The sequence below is a fragment of the Adiantum capillus-veneris genome, chromosome 26 (assembly GCF_014529385.1).
Source record: "Adiantum capillus-veneris isolate H3 chromosome 26, ASM1452938v2, whole genome shotgun sequence".
Classification (NCBI taxonomy): Eukaryota; Viridiplantae; Streptophyta; class Polypodiopsida; order Polypodiales; family Pteridaceae; genus Adiantum; species Adiantum capillus-veneris.
This window is the reverse complement of record NC_140956.1, coordinates 83176747-83195893: the sequence shown is the minus strand read 5'-3', so window position 1 is coordinate 83195893 and position 19147 is coordinate 83176747. Positions and strand designations below refer to the sequence as shown.

Here is a 19147-nt window from a genome sequence, read left to right as displayed (position 1 = left end):
TGTTACCGTCAAGTACTTGCAGTTACTGAAAATTCTCCATCCTCTGGTAATCCTCTAATAGCAAACAATAAAAGTGAAATTAGCCTTGCTAAATACTATGTCCAACATAAGAAGTGTAATAGGGTACTTTGAAGGTACCTAATTAAGTAGTTACTATCAATTTCTACATGTCATAAAATCTAATATCTAACTAATCCAAATGATTTTCTCATATTAAACTGGTCATTTAATGTGGGAGAATAAACGGGAACAAGAGTTAGAATATAGACATGTGCTTATGGATCTATCTCGACACAGTGCCAAAGTCAATGGGTCCAAATGAGAGATGGTCTGTCAAAGAGCAATGCTAGCTAATGGAGCTTGGAAGACCTTAGAGTTAGCTTCATTAAAGACCTCCAAAGGTTAGTGTTAAAAGTCCTTAGACCCTAAGACCTTAGGCAAGTTAGGAATGTGCTTGAGGTGGGTATTTGCCCAAGCTTGAGGTACTTGTCATGCTTTTTAACTAAGGTGCTTGAGGTGCTTCATGACTAAGGTACTTGAGGGGCTTAAGGTGTTTTAAAAGTCAACAATGATCCCTACATATGGGGGGCGATCCCTACAAGTAGGGGCATGAGAGAGACACACACACGTCCTCACTGAAGGCAAGCCTAGTCTAAAGAGGCAACAAGGACACATGTCAAGCTCCTCTCCAAAGTGCCTAGAGCCCATTGGTTGATCCTCAGAGAGGTCTAATGAGGATTTAGCTAACTAAATTAATTGTTTAAGCATCAAGTCCTCTCTCTCAAAGGAGAAAGGAGGACCCTTATCCTAATGCTAGCATGGTTGCTTGATATGCACTATGCATGTGATTAGCTAGGCTTGCAGGGGTCCAATCAAATGCAAGCATGAGCTACAAGGAGGGGTCGACCAAAACAAGTTGGGGGTGTGCTTGGGGGAGTATACTCTCTCTCAACACAGAGTCACATGCTCATTCTCACTTGGTGAAAGTGCAAGACCTCCGTCTCCTTCTCCAAGCTTGTTAAGGGCCTACACCAGCACTCTTGGCTATGGAATGCAAATCCGACCAAGAGCCATGCTTCAATGCTTAAGCTTGACATCTCTATCTTTATTACTATTCTATATTATGCTATGCTAAGCAAGAAGAGTAATGATAAGTGAGGAACTATTTCTTTCTCATATGAATGTTGTTTCTTCCTCTTTCCTACCCTCATTCCCTGCTAGCTCTCCACCTTCGAAGGTGTTTGAGGTCTTGGAATTGAGGCCGAGGATATTCATCTAGCTAAGTTATGGGCATAAGTGTGGTGCATGAAGCTCTCTATCTTCATTGCACCATCAATATCAAAGAACACAAAGCTTGTATTGTATCAAATCTCTCTTTATGAGAGAAATTATAATACAAAAGCCTTTTAGAGGGGGGACCGGCTCCACATAAATCCAGTCTTCAAGAGTGTTGTCAAGTTTTGTTCATGTCAAGTTAATTAAGTATAATAGTTATGTTGCTACCGCTAATTAAAGTCACCCTCTATGTTATCAAAGTAGTCTCATAAAAATGCTCATTATAGTTCTCTTAATTCCACTATTCTCAATGTTCATAGGCCATTTCCATTACACTACCTAATGAAGTTACTATCAATTGTTTGCTCACTACGATACTAAGAGAAGGATAATAGTAACAAATTTTAAATTTGAGGAGTCGATTGCGATCGTCACTTGAAAATAATCAAAATAAGAAATTCATAACACAATCACATAATCATAAGTGGAAACTTAAAGAGCGATGACATAGTATTGAGGGCCGGAACGGCTGACCGGAATGGCATGCTTATCTTTGGAAGAGTTTTACTTTCCAAATTTCATGCACAACTCATGTATGAATAATAACTTCATCTTCTCTGGGATTGGTAAGGATAATTGGCGAGAAAAAATGTTGCTACAAAAGCTAGTAGACATGATTAAAACATGAAAGTGATGCCATAGATGCAAGAGATCGAAGAGAACCGTAGGAGAGCATAGTATCTATTATAAAGATCTTTGTGGGAGAGAGAAAAGCTTTGCTTTGCAGGTTGTGATTAGCCTTCTGTACAACAGTAATTTGCGCTTTTCACCCTCTTTCATCCCTCCATTCAAAAAGTGTTCAACACAAAAATTATAGATCTCGTCGCGTTGGATCCAAGTTGTAGGCTGTTCTTAGAAATCACCTCTATTGTGAGATATTTCAAAAATAGTGTCACTACGTCTCGGTTTGGCTATTGAGCCACTTTTGGACATTTCCTTTAATTCTTTAGCCACTACTTTCCTCGATATATTAACGTCTTCAAAAGGCCAAAGTGACCTATGAAACCAAAAAAGTTACAGAATGGTAAATCTGATAATGTCTTGAGTTCATCAAAAAGATAAAGACTAAATGGCATTGAAAGATACTATAACATGCTAAATTGTTGGAAGAGAAAGAGAGATTTTATTGACGTCTTTGAAAGGCCAAAGTCCACCTATGAGTCAAATCAATGAATATATGTAGAATCGATGTCCTTCAGAAAAAGGAAAATCTGAACTGAAATTAAAGACTACAGCTCAAGCTGACTGAAACTGATACTAGCAGAAGAAGAAGAAGAGAGTTTTAATGTCGTAGGAAACTATGATCGGCGTTGAACAAGGATGTCATTCATCTACATGTCAGAAAGAATCTCTTGATTTGACATAAACAAACTTCTAGAAAACAGAGACGGTCTTTCAGCAGCAAAACTGCAAATTAAAGCTTATCCCCTTCAAAGACGCACACTTACAAAACCTGTAATCAAGCACATTTGATGTGCTGCCCAGAATAAGATGATATGAGAAGGACCCACATGATTCCAGTTATTAGGTCATCTTCTCCTGCTTGTGCAGAAGAGAAGAGAATGGCATATCCAAAATATACAAGCAGAGCCATATTTGCCTGAAAGAGAATGTCCCCGTCTACATGATCTCAATTTTGGACTGCGTAAGTTAATCAATAAATGAAGAAAGTGCTCCCTTATTACACACCTTCTGAAGAGCTATATGTTAATGAAGAGGTTTATCTTGAATTGTGAAAGTGGCCATGGATAGATCACCTAAATTTCTGACATCTGCTTGTGCAAAAATTAGAAGTTTGGACTCCAGTCATAAGGCTCGTACACAATTTTGAACTCACCTTCCATTAACTGCAATAAATCTTCAGCTTTTGTAGGCTCCAAGTAGTCTATAATCCATTTTAGTTTTTCCAGATCAGAGTTACCGAAGTCAACACTGTACCTGTTCAAGTAAAAGATGGCACAACACTATGTGAGTGACATTTGACATGTCACATCTGGAACAAACGTTGTACTTAATGACATTGCAACTCCACCTGAAAGGCCATACATATCTGTGCTAAGGGGCATGCGCACTTCATGTACATGTGGTTCATAATTGCACGTACACGCACACAAACATATGACCAAGATTAAGAAATACCAAGGCTAACCCAATATAAAAACTAAAGTTCACCAGAACCAACCTGTTGCTATGACAATGAACACCCCTTCAAACATAACAATGAACCCCCCTTCAAACACAGGGTGTAGGTTTAAGTAGCTACCATCTTCCAAACCTTGGGTTTAGGTTTACCCAATAACCTCATGAGAAGTGGTTCAATAGGCTGAGAAAAAACTGATAATCTAGGAGGTCTTACCACTTATATGTGGTACTGTCTCTATACAATTTACTTTGGACGATGAACTGACAACTGACAATTGACAAAAACATAACAAATCTGGACATTGAACAGGGAAAAACAAATTTTTGAAGTTTTGTACCACGTTCTTGAAGCACATCTTCGCATTCTGCATCACTTGCCTCATTGTTAGCTATATCTGATTGACAAGAAAAAACACTAATTTGACAAATATGGCATACACATCCGTGTAGAAGACTTCTTGGTGTGGAACCATTTTCTTTATTGGCATGACACGACACCAATCATCATGGACACTACTTTTCTCTCTTGATGTCAAACAAATTTGTCTCGTCCGTTTCGCACGATCTCTCATAAAAATTTTATGCACAATCCACTAGCTTGTCCTTGCATCTACTACTTCTACCTTTGCCAAGGGTGACATCATCCATGAAGATGAGCACAAAGTAATTCCCAATAGTCACCACTCCTTCCTGACTGTCGGGTGCAAAGCAATGGTAGCAGCATTTTGAGAAGCTGTCCAAAGTGTCGATAAGCTAACCCAAAGAAGTGCTAGATCTTTTGCTTGTGACTGTAACCGCCAATGCTAACTTTGAGCGTTTCAGAACGCTGCGTGAGATAACGGCACCGTCTAGCAAAACTGCCAATGCCTTGAGTTGTTGTGGTGTTATGATATGCTAGCGAAAAAGTGCAGTATTGCTGCCTTCTGCACTGGCGTTTTGAGAAGCATGCAAAAAACTGCTAACAAACTCACCCTATAATAAGTGCTTGCCTCGTCCTTGCCGACTGGCAGCTGCAGATAACGGTTGAATACGTCGCCTTTCGATGTGTACCAAATCTGCAGAGTGTTCTGATATGCTCCAAACTGCCGCTTGGTGTTGCCTTGCTAGAGACGATGTTTAGATAAGCTCCCACAATCGCTAGGGCTAACCAAAGATGTCATAAATTGGTGACGTGGCAGCCCTTTGAAGTTGTCTCAACTTATGGCCAAGTGACGAGGGGACCCCGGGGACACTAAGTAAAGTGCAGGATCTGCTGATGTGGCTGTCGTACGGCTCTCCGCAATTTCCACTGACTGTACGAACAGCCACAAAACGCGCTGGCTGTTGACGTGGCCTGACAGTACGGAATTCCGCAAATCACGCTGGCTGTTTTTAGTGCTGAAGCTTTTGGAAGATGATTGCTTTTGGAGGCTCTGCTTTTAGCAACTCTATGTAATCTTTATAAGTGGCCTTAGGGGCTCACTTCTCAGAGCATCTGGACGCAGAGTCTAAGTGTGAGTGCCCGCAGACTCCCTTGTACTTTGCACACAGACTAATATAGAAAGAAATACCGAAAGGGGAGGTAGTCTTTGGGGCCAATACCTCTTGGCACGGAACTACGCCGGGCCGTGTCTTCTTTTGTGAATTGTTTTAAAGTGAATCTCTGTTGTGTCGCGGTAGAATCTAGACTTGGGGTGTCCAAGTTAGTTACAGTGGTATCAGAGCACAAAAAGATTCTTCTTCTATTAGGCACTCCCATCCTTCATACATCGCGCATCGGGCGCGCTCCCATCTTCATCGCTCTGTCTTACAGGGCATAAAGCCATAAAGAATCCCAGATTACACATGGGTTCTAGTGAAGAATCTGACAGAGATGACACCTCTCAGTGGGAAGGCAAAGAAAAGTTGAAAATCCGACGCACGAACTGAAGAAAAGAATCAGATTTGGGCCAAAACAAAAATTCGGACAAGTTTGCCAGAACGGAGTACAAACGTCAACCACAGATTGGCATATGTGTGAACAGATTGATTAAGTACTACAGGGACCCGAGATTTGAGAGACGCCTGAAGAATTACCCAATTGATAAGATTTACTCGAGATCGCATGTAGCCATTGCTTCTCCTCTCAAGTAGGGAGGAAAGCCGAAAGGACAGATGAGTGCAGAAAAGCGATGGACCAGAACTCAAAGGACCACCAGAAGATAAACTTGAGAGTTACAGAGCAGCAGCTAAGTGCGGAAGAAAAGGAAAGATGAAAGCAGAATTGGTTCCACATTGAGTGGAGCCCGAACCGAATCAGATGAACGGAAGTACAAAACTTTGCCGCCCTTGGGACAAAGTGAAAGATCAGGAAGCCCTCATTTTTCTTTGATGGAGGAGCCAAGAATTGACGGCTAGACTTGAATTACGCCCGACAGGCGGAGACCACAGGCGGAGGCAATTCTAGCGGCACCCGGGCAGGATGTGCCATTACACAGATCATTGGCAAACTTCATTTGCAATGCCAGGGGTATTTAGGGCACGAGGACTTCTACATAATGCCCTTAGGAAGGTTGTGACGTCCTCCTCGAAATCCCTTGGTACCAGCCGTGGTTGGCTATCGGGCTGAGAAAGAGACTTTGACAAATGAAGGGCAAAGAGATTGTACTTGATGAATTCAGTTTCTTTACTCGATTTTTCTTGAGAGAACTGAATGATGATTGAAGGTCGAATATGTTTGACCTCGAAAAGAAACGACAAGATTTTTCTGCAATAGAGGCTGACTGTTTCTTTGAAGGCGTACAAAGCGAGTTACCTCCTTTACGTCGTGAAGATCACATGATTGATTCATGGTAGTACACCACCGAACCGGCAACCTTACAAAGTTAGCTGAGGCCAAGATAAACAAACAATGAATTGTCATAAAATCTAATATCTAACTAACCCAAATGATTTTCTCATATTAAATTGATCACTTAATGTGGGAGAATAAACGGGAACAAGTGTTAAGATATAGGTATGTGCTTTTAGATCTATCTCAACACGGGGCCAATGTAAAGGGGCCCAAAAGGGAGATGGTCTATCAAAGAGCAAGGCTAACCAATGGAGCATAAGACCTTAGGGTTAGCTTCATTGAAGACCTCCAATAAATGTGTGTAAAAGTCCTTTTGACCTTAAGCAAGCTAGGGCTGAGCTTGAGGTGGGAACCCGGCCCAAGCTCGAGGTGCTTGTCCTGCTTGAGGTGCTTGTCATGCTTGAGGTGCTTGATTAAGATGCTTGAGGTGCTTGACTGGCTCCATGCTTGAGGTGCTTGACTTGCTGCATGATTAAAGTACTTGAGGTGCCTTGAGAAGCTTGCCTGAGATGCTTGTGGGAACACCCCCTAGTTCAAGTGCTTTGTCATGCTTGATGAGTAAGGTGCTTGATCACCTAAAGTCAAAATCATTCCTACAAGAGAGGGGGCGAGCCCTTTTCCTAGGAGCTAGAGAGAGAACACCCACTCACACACACAAGGGAAGCCCCAACTTGAAGAGGCAGCAAGGACACATGTCAGGCCCCTACCCATGTTACCTTCATGTGTTGCTTGAAGCCTATTGGCTAAGCTTCAAAGGGGTCCAATGATAAATTACATGAATTATCTAATTTTTTTAGCATTTATCAAGTCCTCTCTCTCAAAGGGGAAAGGGGGACACTTGTCCCAAGGCTACCCATGTTGCTTGTAATGGCTCCTGCTTGTGATTGGCTAGGCCTGGAGGGGTCCAATGAGCTTCAGGCATGAGCTACAAGGGGGGTCGACCCAAGCAAGCTAGGGGGGTGCCTAGGGGGTATACTCACCCACACACACTCACAATCACTCTCATTGTGTGCTATGCAAAGTGCAAGAGCTCCCTCTCCAAGCAAGTAGAGGTTGAGAGCCTACACCAACACTCTTGGCTATGGAGTGCAAATCCAACCAAGAGCCATGCTTCAATGCTTAAGCTTGCCATCTCCTTCTTCTTCATTACTATGCTATTATGTATGCTAGCAACAAGAGTATGATAAGTGAGGAACTAATTCTTTCTCCTATGAAATGTTTCTTCTTCCTCTTCCCTACCCTCATTCCTTGCTAGCTCTCTCCACCTTCGAAGGTGTTTGAGGTCTTGGGACTGAGGCTTGGGATAGTTAAAGCTTTCTTCAAGTTTATGTTATGTTTGTGGTGCATGAAGCCTTCCATCTTCATGGCATCACCTAGGTCACAAGGAACACAAAGACTGTATTGTAACAAGTCTCTCTTTATGGGAGAAATCATAATACAAATGCCTATTGGAGGGGGGACCGGCTCCACATAAATCTGGTCCTCAATTGTTGTCATGTTCTCTAAATTCTCTCTCTTGCAAAAGTATTGTCTATGCCAAGTTAACTAATTGCTATGATTATGTTGCTATCTTCAATTATGTCTACCCGCTATGCTCACAAAATCATTTCTTGAAAGTACTCTCATTAAATTCCGCTATTCTCAAATTGAATAGGCAAATTCCATTACATTGGTATCAGAGCATTTGGTTTCTCTTTTCTTGCTTAAGAAGAGAGGTCCTTAAGTAGCCTATAAATGGTTGATGTTGTTAATTATAATAGAGTAAGTGGAACTGGGATCTAATACCGGTTTTGTTAAGCCCACTATGTGGGGGATGGTGCACACCTCGAGAGCTTTGGACTTAATAATGGAGTCTTTTTAGACTTGCCTACGGCTTTACCATTATTGAGCCATAAGAAGTCCGAAAGGAGCTAGCCCTTGGCAACTCTGCTATGTTAGACCTACTCCTCTACTCTCTATAATTAACCACTTTGAGCCGTGGGTGTAGATACTTAAGAGCCGATTTTCAAAGGCTAAGAGGAGTGGCAACTAAGGTTTTGAATTGCCAAAGCATACACTAAGTACATACATAAAATTTTGTTATCATGGCTGACAATAATCAAGAGAGTAGAATGAACATTGATAGCTTTGATTTTGCACATGAAGGTGCTAATGATGATGCTCCCATGTTTGTGAATTATCTTGTGACTAGGTTGCAACAAGCTATGGGCAACCCTACCTTGCAAGCCGAAGTTACTCAACAACTTCGTGCTTATGGAATTTCCCTTCCTCTCCAAGAGGAGAGAGAGCTTAGGAGGCCTCTTGAAGAGACCCCCAAAAGAAGACTCTCTCCCATTCGAGAGGAGGAATCCAAAGAGAAAGAAAGCAATGAAAGTCTAAGTTCTTCTGAAGATGTGGCTCCACGAAGAAGGCGGTCTAGACGATCGCCTACTCCTCCCAAGAGGAAAAGAGCAACCCATAGTCCTTCTCCTCATCACTCTCAAAGGCAAGAGAGGAAACAAAGGAAGAAAAGGGCTAGGAAGAGGTCACCCTCTTCTCCTTCTTCTTCACCTTCCTTCTCTTCCGATGAAAGTTATGGCTATTCTCCTAGAGAATACAAGAGGGGAGGACATTGCAAATCATTTCCTGCATGGCGAAGGTCACAAAAGCTAAAGAAGTTCAAGGAGGGAGGAAAGAGTATCTCTTTTCTCACCTACGATGGCACCTTTGGTGCTACCGACAAAGTGTTGGCCTTCATCCAGCAATTTGATGCGGCCTTTGGGGACGAGGGCTTCACAGAGTCCTCCAAGCTACGCCATGTAGCTATGCACTTCCAAAAATCAGCTCGTCAATGGTGGGCTAGCCTTCGTGGCAATGGAGAAGCCCCAAAGACATGGAAAACTCTACGAGTTTCCATCATGAAGCAATTTCTTCCAAGCGATACTAAAGATAAAGTTCTTACCGAATGGCGCGGCTTGAAGCTCCTCTCTCATGAGTCTATCAACAAGTATGTAGATAAGTTTTGGGATTTACATCTCAAAGCTACTGTCTTTCAAAAGATAGACTTTGCCGAGCAAAGACAACAATTCTGTGCGGGATTACCTGAAGAGATGGCCGAATATATCAACTCTCAACGGCCCGGTACTATTACCGAAGTAATCCACCACACCATGGTTGCTTCACGCATCAATTTCCATCAAGGGGCTAGACGTAATGTCAAGCCCATGGAAAACAAAGATAAAAATGATGCAAAGGGGAAATCCAATGCTCAAAATAATTCCCAAGGCACTTCCAACAACAACAACAACAATCGGTCCAAGGAGAAGGGAGTTTACAAAGGTAAAAACAAACTCTCTCCTGAAGAGCTTGAAGCTTTTCGCAAGGACCATAAGTGTTTCAAGTGTGGGGAGCAAGGACATGGCTATCGTTCTTGCCCCAAGAAGAATACTCGCAATGAGACTCCTAGGGCTTCCACCATCGAAGCTCCAAAAGAGGATGCTCATTGCAAAGGATCATCACTCTCCTATGCTTGGGGAAAGGTAAGAGAGCATGATGCCTTCATCTTGTTTGATCCTAGCTCTACTCTCAACTTCATATCAATAGAGTTGGCCACCAAGTTGGGCATTCAAGCTTTTGAGATGGGAGATATAGTAATAGCTGATGCAGCTTTCAAGGGACAACAAGCCTCCGTTACTCCCTTGATTGGGAAGTTGAGGCTTCATGTCCAAAGCTATGTCGACAAAGAAGACTTCTTCATCTCTCCCCTCCAACATCAGGATGTTATCCTAGGGGCACCATGGTTTGATCGCATGGCTGCCAACATGAAGTTCCCTGAACGGAGAATTTACTTCACCTACAGGGGAAAGAACATGTATATAGATGCTAGTGAGCGTGGTCGCACTATTCCACTTGTAAATCCTCTTTCTTTTGATAAATCAATGAAAAGCTCAGTTTCTGCGTACATGATTTATGTCAAAGAGTCTCTAAAAGCTAATAATGTTTCATCAAATGAAAATGATAGGAATCAAGAAGAGTTAGACTTGTCTACTTTTCTAAAAGGATTCCAAGATGTGTTCATCGATGATATCCCTATGGACCTACCTCCAAAACGAGGGGATGATGACCATCGTATTGAGCTCCTTCCAGGAAGCTCACCGCCTAACAAACCTCCTTATCGAGTCTCACAAGCTCAACAAGAGGAGATCATGAGGCAAGTACAAGAGCTGGTAGACAAAGGGATGGTGAGCCCTAGTTCCTCTCCCTTTTGTTCTCCAGTCCTTTTAGTACAAAAGAAAGATGGTACATACCGTATGTGTGTGGACTATCGAGCACTAAACCATATCACTATCAAAAACAGATTTCCCGTACCTCGGGTAGAAGATCTGTTTGATAAGCTACAAGGCTCTACCTACTTCAGTAGGATTGACCTTAAGAGTGGCTATCATCAAATAAGGATAGTGGATGAGGATATCTTAAAGACCGCGTTTCGCACAACATTTGGTCTTTATGAATATCTAGTCATGCCTTTTGGCTTGACTAATGCACCAGCTACGTTCAATCGTTTGATGGAGAAAATTTTTAGACCATATCGAAAATTCACTGGAGTGTTCTTCGATGATATCATCATCTACTCCAAGTCTTTGGAGGAACATAAGCAACATCTCCAAGTGATTTTTCAAGCCTTGAGGGAGAACAAACTTTTTCTCAACCAAAAGAAAAGTGAATTCTTCCTTCAAGAGATTCAATATCTAGGCCATATTATCTCTCACGATGGTATTCGTATGGATCCATCAAAGTTAGAGGTAATAAAATCATGGCCTAACCCAAGGAATCTACATGAGCTAAGAAGCTTTATTGGTATGTGTGCATACTATAGACGCTTCATAGCAAAATTCTCTCAAGTAGCAGGACCACTACACGACTTAACCAAGAAGAACGTTAAGTTTGTATGGTCTGCTAAGGAGCAAAATGCTTTTCAAAAACTCAAAGAGAAGCTTACTTCCCAACCAGTCCTCGTGCTTCCGGATCTCTCAAAGCCATTTGCGGTCCAATGTGATGCTTGTGGTGATTGCCTTGGAGCAGTTTTGCTTCAAGAAGGGCATGCCATAGCATATGAGAGCCGAAGGCTCAATGGTGATGAACGAGTCTTGGGCATTTATGAGAAAGAGCTTTTAGCTGTTCTACATGCCCTAGACACATGGAAGCACTACCTATTGGGGACTCCATTTATCCTACGAACCGACCACCAAAGTCTCAAGTATTTCATGACGCAAACCAAGCTTTCCGACAAACAAATGAGGTGGGCAAATTTTCTTTCGCAATTTAATTTCCATATTGCTCACATAGCTGGTAAGCACAATCAAGTTGCCGATGCACTTTCACGACGACCAAAAGTTAATGCGGTGTCTATAGCTACTCACAATGATCTATCCTCTATGATAGATGAGTATGCTACTGACCCTGACTTTAGAGACATAATGTCAGCCCTTGCTTTGGGGAAGAAAGAGGAACCATTCACCTTGCAGGATGGTTATCTTCTCCACGGCAATAGGCTATGTGTTACCCATTCCCTTCGTGAGAAGGTTATGTATGAATCCCATGCTCCTCCATATGCAGGGCATAGAGGTATTCAACCTACTCTCCGAGGAGTAGAGACGTATTTCTATTGGCCTACCATAAAAGTGGACATACAAGAGTATGTTTCAAAATGTGTAGTATGCCAAAAGACCAAGTATGATAGAGGGAAGCAACCTGGATTACTCCAGCCATTGCCTATTCCAAATTCACCATGGGAGAGTATATCCATGGATTTCATCTTTGGATTACCCAAGTCTATCCATGGGAATACAGGAATATGGACAATAGTCGACAGGTTTAGCAAGCAAGCACATTTTATTCCTGTCAAAAAGACTATTAAGGCACATCAAATGGCAACTCTCTTCATATCTCAGATTTTCAAACACCATGGATTACCCACATCCATCGTGTCAGATAGAGATCCTAGAATGACCAGTAATTTCTGGAAAGGTCTCTTTGAAAATCTAGGAACAAGATTGAATTTCTCTTCGGCCTATCACCCACAAACGGATGGCCAAAGTGAGATAGCCAATCTTACGATACTCGATCTACTCAAGACTTATGTTACCGAAGTAGATCAACGCTCACAATGGGAAAAGTATTTACCGCTAGTAGAGTATGCCTACAATAATACTGTACATACTTCTACGGGCAAAGCACCTTTCGAGATCATAGAAGGAAGACCTAAAAGTCCCTTGCTACTAAAAGTACATGGGAAGATCTTCGCCGCCGATGAGTATAGCCGTGACCTACAAGAATCTTTTCAAAAGATTAGGGAGGCTAGAGCCATCTCTCAACAAAGGCAAAAAGCTGCTGCTGATAAGCACAGAAGAGCCTTAATGTTCAAAGAAAATGATTGGGTCTTACTCAAGTTTCCTAAGGCTCGATTAAGGCAAACGACGGGCAAAAATCCTACGGGCCATCAAAAGTATTAGGCTAAACTAGCAAAAAGATACTATGGTCCTTTCCAAATCTTGAAGCCTATCAATGAGACGGCTTATCAACTCAAGTTGCCCAACCATTGGCTTATACACAATGCCTTTCATGTAAGCTTACTTAAGCCCTACAAAGGAGATCCACCAATTTCTTTTAAATAACTCATGTTTTTGTCTTATATGACTAGTCCTCTTTTTAATTGTGCACAAATTTAACTAGTATGCATGCTTAGAATCATGTTTGTGATGACGACGTCTCTCAAACACCAAGTAGAATTTGTCACTCTACTTTGGGAGAATGAAATGGACTAAAGAGCAGACATGCTTGCGGCAGCTATGTCTCCCAAGCACCAAATGGATTAGTCATCCATCTTGGAAAGATGTCGTAGGGTAAAAAGGGATCCTTTACCCGCTAAGTACGATTGACTAATGACTAAGACTTTATCTCTTCTACCTCATAGTCGAGGACGACTATGATTTCAAGAGAGAGGTAATGTCATAAAATCTAATATCTAACTAACCCAAATGATTTTCTCATATTAAATTGATCACTTAATGTGGGAGAATAAACGGGAACAAGTGTTAAGATATAGGTATGTGCTTTTAGATCTATCTCAACACGGGGCCAATGTAAAGGGGCCCAAAAGGGAGATGGTCTATCAAAGAGCAAGGCTAACCAATGGAGCATAAGACCTTAGGGTTAGCTTCATTGAAGACCTCCAATAAATGTGTGTAAAAGTCCTTTTGACCTTAAGCAAGCTAGGGCTGAGCTTGAGGTGGGAACCCGGCCCAAGCTCGAGGTGCTTGTCCTGCTTGAGGTGCTTGTCATGCTTGAGGTGTTTTTCATGCTTGAGGTGCTTGATTAAGATGCTTGAGGTGCTTGACTGGCTCCATGCTTGAGGTGCTTGACTTGCTGCATGATTAAAGTACTTGAGGTGCCTTGAGAAGCTTGCCTGAGATGCTTGTGGGAACACCCCCTAGTTCAAGTGCTTTGTCATGCTTGATGAGTAAGGTGCTTGATCACCTAAAGTCAAAATCATTCCTACAAGAGAGGGGGCGAGCCCTTTTCCTAGGAGCTAGAGAGAGAACACCCACTCACACACACAAGGGAAGCCCCAACTTGAAGAGGCAGCAAGGACACATGTCAGGCCCCTACCCATGTTACCTTCATGTGTTGCTTGAAGCCTATTGGCTAAGCTTCAAAGGGGTCCAATGATAAATTACATGAATTATCTAATTTTTTTAGCATTTATCAAGTCCTCTCTCTCAAAGGGGAAAGGGGGACACTTGTCCCAAGGCTACCCATGTTGCTTGTAATGGCTCCTGCTTGTGATTGGCTAGGCCTGGAGGGGTCCAATGAGCTTCAGGCATGAGCTACAAGGGGGGGTCGACCCAAGCAAGCTAGGGGGGTGCCTAGGGGGTATACTCACCCACACACACTCACAATCACTCTCATTGTGTGCTATGCAAAGTGCAAGAGCTCCCTCTCCAAGCAAGTAGAGGTTGAGAGCCTACACCAACACTCTTGGCTATGGAGTGCAAATCCAACCAAGAGCCATGCTTCAATGCTTAAGCTTGCCATCTCCTTCTTCTTCATTACTATGCTATTATGTATGCTAGCAACAAGAGTATGATAAGTGAGGAACTAATTCTTTCTCCTATGAAATGTTTCTTCTTCCTCTTCCCTACCCTCATTCCCTGCTAGCTCTCTCCACCTTCGAAGGTGTTTGAGGTCTTGGGACTGAGGCTTGGGATAGTTAAAGCTTTCTTCAAGTTTATGTTATGTTTGTGGTGCATGAAGCCTTCCATCTTCATGGCATCACCTAGGTCACAAGGAACACAAAGACTGTATTGTAACAAGTCTCTCTTTATGGGAGAAATCATAATACAAATGCCTATTGGAGGGGGGACCGGCTCCACATAAATCCGGTCCTCAATTGTTGTCATGTTCTCTAAATTCTCTCTCTTGCAAAAGTATTGTCTATGCCAAGTTAACTAATTGCTATGATTATGTTGCTATCTTCAATTATGTCTACCCGCTATGCTCACAAAATCATTTCTTGAAAGTACTCTCATTAAATTCCGCTATTCTCAAATTGAATAGGCAAATTCCATTACATGAATTATGAACCAGAACAGATTTCCACATTACGAGGATCGATGATATACTCAGAATTCTACTTATCGAATTGATAAGAAGAGTGATTACCATCAGATCTGTATTGCTTCTAGAGACGTCTACAAGACAGCTTTCAGGACGACTTTTTGGATTTTCACAGACTACCAATTATTTGTGGGTTTTCCAGACACTGAGGAAGCATAAATTGCTTATAAACGTGAAAAAAAAAAGAGCGAGTTTTTCTTGCCTAAGATACATTTCTTGAGACACATCATCTCAGTCAAAAGGGTATAGACAGACCCGGCCATATACAGATTGACGTCGCCTTCTTTGGAGAGTGGCTCTCAGAACATTTCAGGGAGTGACAGGCGGCATATTACTTCAAAGGGATGGTGCGGATGAATATCATCACGACTTGGCATCACTTGAAAATGACTAAGAAAGATACATTGGATGACTATTGCAAGAGATTTTGGGATACTTGTTTGCCAGCGTCTTTGTTTCGGAAGATTACTTTGAAAGACCAAATTGAGCGGTTTTGTTGTGGTTTGCTAAAGAGATTCAAGACTATGCTTTAAACCAGAAGTCTGACTCCATTCAGAGACTTATGGGACATGACTAAGCAACGATTTGGAATGCATGCCGGCTCATTGACTTACGTGAAGGGCACGATAGTATCTACCTCAAAAAGGCAAAAGTGTGCCAGTGAGAATGAATCAAGGAAACCAGTTGATAGCTCATCACAGGATTCAGGAGAATCAGAGGGTTCCGACGAACTAAGGGAACCAAATGCAAGTTCATCAAAGGATTCCAGAGAAAGCGGAGTCAGATGATAGTGCGTCTTAGGGTTCCGATGATTGACTCTGAAGACTACCGTGCCAATGGACAGGGGAAGAGAAAGACGCTACCCGCAAGTCCCAGGGCACAAGGAAACAAAGGATAAAGGGAATCAACTGGTAGATCATAACATTCCCCAGACACAGGATGAGATTGAGACTATTCTTGATTGGCCAGATTTGAAGAAAGTTCATGAAGTTGGAAGCTTCTTCGGCTTGTATTCTTACTACCGGCGGTTCATTCGACAGTTTGCAGAGGTAGCTTCCCCTTTGAGCATTCTGACACAAAAAAGAGTCCCTTTCTCGTGGGGACCCACAGAGGTGACTACCTTTCAGACACTAAAAGAGAAGTTGACTACTGGACCAGTGTTGGCTTTGCTTTGCCGAACTTGCTTCCATGAAGTTGGAAGCTTCTTCGGCTTGTGTTCTTACTACCGGCGGTTCATTCGACAGTTTGCAGAGGTAGCTTCCCCTTTGAGCATTCTGACACAAAAAAGAGTCCCTTTCTCGTGGGGACCCACAGAGGTGACTACCTTTCAGACACTGAAAGAGAAGTTGACTACTGGACGAGTGTTGGCTTTGCCAAACTTGCAAAAGCCATTCGAAGTACATTGTGATGCTTGTGGTCGTAGTCTGGGAGCGATCTTAATGCAAGAAGGCCATGTGATTGCCTATGAAAGCCGATTGTTTTCAAGGTCAGAATTGACAGCACAGTTTTATGAGAAAGAGCTTCTAGCAGTGATCCATGCTCTTACTCAGTGGCGACACTACCTACTTGGAGCCGATTTCATGGTCTTCACTGATCATCAAAGTTTACGCTACTTCTTGTCACAGAAGCAGCTATCGGAAAAGCAGATGCGGTGGACTAACATCTTGTCACAGTTTCACTTCCAGATTGTTCATGTTTAGGGAAAGAAGAACTTCATGGCAGATGCTTTGTCTCGAAAGCCGCTAGTCTTGGCTATTTCCGCGATTCACCCTAGAAGCTTCGAGGACATGGTTGATCAGTATGCCGCAGATCCAGATTTTTCAAATGTATTCACTCGAATACAGAATGGCGAGGTAGTAGTGGGATATTCCATACGGGATGGCTACTTGATGAAGAAAATGATGTTGTGCGTTACACAGCCGTTGAGGGAAAAGGTTCTGACTGAATGTCATTATCTACCTTTTATGGGTCACCGTGGCATCGACATCACCTTGAAAGGTGTGGAGCGTTACTTCTTTTGGACAAGACTCAAGAAGGATGTGGACGACTTTGTACGCAGTTGCTTGGTATGCTAAAAGGTCAAGTTTGACACGCATAAAGCGCTGGGATTGTTACAGCCTTTACCCAATCCCACCTGCCCCTGGGAAAGTATTGCAATGTATTTCATTTTTTCTCTCTCGAAGACACAGAGTGGGCATGATGGCATTTGGACTGTCATCGACAGATTTAGCAAGCAAACTCACTTCATTCTAGTAAAGAAAACAGTCAAGCCGGATCATTTAGCGAGACTATTCATTGCACAGATTTTCAGATTACATCGCATGCCTGAGACAATAGTCTCTGACAGAGATCCCCGATTCACGAGTTTGTTTTGGAAGGCTATTTGGGAGAACATTGGCACATGGTTGCAGTTCTCATCATCTTTCCACCCACAGACAGATGGGCAATCTGAGGTTGCAAATTCGGTCGTACTGGATTTATTGAAGTCTTACATTTCTGATCAGAAGGCTCAATGGAAAAAACATTTGCCCTTGGTGGAATTTGCCTACAATAACACAATCCACTCTTCGACGGGGAAGGCTCCATTTGAGATCATTGAAGGTGCTCTGAAGGTTCCACCCTTCCTTAGCACGAAAGGTAAGATTTTTGAAGCCGACCAATACACAAGGGACTTGGACACTGCTTTTACCAAGGTCCAGGAGGCTTTAGCGAAATCTCAGGAAAGACACAAGAAGGCAGCAGATCGACACTGTCGCGATTTGAAATTAAAGGAAGACAATTGGGTGCTCTTACATTTTGAGAAGGCACGCTCAAGAAAGAAAAAGGGAAAGGAGCGGCTTTTTCCAAAGCTTAGCATGAGGTACTATGGCCCTTTCCAGATAAAAGAAAAGATAAATGATGTCTCCTTTAGACTGAAGCTACCCGATACTTGAGGATTCACAATGCATTTTATGTGAGTCTATTGAAGCCTTTAAAAGGCGATGTGCCCGATGATGGGGAGCCAGATGAGCAACCTGAAGTGGAGGAAAGCGAGGAGATACTCGTTCCAGAACAAATATTGGCACACAAGGACAGAAAGATTAAAGGTAAAGTGATTAGGCGGTTCTTGGTTGAGTTCAAGAACTATCCTGCATTGGATGCGAAGTGGATGGAGGAGGACCTAGCAAATACTCCTCATATTTTGGAACTTTACCTTGAAGCATTCGGTTTAGCATAGTCTAGTCCGATAGAACCCTGATTTCAGCATGGTGAATCTAGTGCAACGGGTTTGCACAAGAGGGGAGTCACTCCACTCCTTTGTCAACGAATTACCCTGATTTTGAATAGAGTCACTAATGTCTCCCTTTGGATTTCAGGGATACTGATGGGCTAACAGCATTCTGCTGTATGACTTTATGAACTGGAATTCCCGAAAATGAAAGTGATTGATTTGTACTCGACTTGTTTGAGTGCAGGAACTGAAAGACGAAATGACTACAGAATTTCGGTCTCTTAAATCTCTATAGACATGATTGCAATAAGGATTAGTCAATCAGACATCTGTGAGGTCCCGACTGGATCTAGATGCGATTGCTAAATACGTTGCCGATTAATCATAGTCTGAGATTTGAAATGAATTTGTATGTGATTTGTCATGTGATGTCCTGTGATGTCAAGTGATGTCCGGTGATGTGACTGTCGATTTGTACAAGTGCTAGATGTGTTGTGTCTAGTGCATCGCTACTAACAGTCAGTGTCTATTAAGACAGTTTATGGCCTTTGTCTGTTTTGTAGGCGTAATCGAGGGCGATTACAATTCTTTCAAGAGGGGGGTATGTCACAAATTGGTGCGTGGCAGCCCTTTGAAGTTGTCCCAACTTATGGCCAAGTGACAAGGGGACCCTGGGGACACTAAGTAAAGCGCAGGATCTGCTGACGTGACTGCCGTACAGCTCTCCGCAATTTCCGTTGTGTACGAACGGCCGCAAAATGCGCTCGCTGTTGACGTGGCCTGACAGTACGGAATTCCGCGAATCACGTTGGCTGCTTTTAGCGCTGAAGCTTTTGGAAGATGATTGCTTTTGAGTTTGAAGCTTTTGGGGGCTTTGCTTTTAGCAACCCTATGTAATCTTTATAAGTGGCCTTAGGGGCTCACTTCTCAGAGCATCTGGACGCAGAGTCTAAGTGTGAGTGCCCGCAGACTCCCTTGTACTTTGCACACAG

General features: G+C 42.7%; 1 protein-coding gene across 2 annotated transcripts in view; it reads right to left on the bottom strand.

Moving 5' to 3' along the window:
• Positions 1–2728: 2728 nt before the first annotated feature.
• The window catches only part of LOC147423739 (uncharacterized), a 30324-nt gene continuing 13905 nt past the window's right edge, over positions 2729–19147 (bottom strand). Inside the window, exon 6 of one of the 2 annotated variants that reach the window (XM_086501277.1) lies at positions 2729–3273. In XM_086501277.1, the coding sequence (XP_086357403.1) occupies positions 3123–3273 (151 nt within the window). In that variant the 3' untranslated portion in view covers positions 2729–3122. The remainder of the gene's footprint in view (positions 3274–19147) is intronic. The other variant, XM_086501279.1, reaches the window with a different exon arrangement.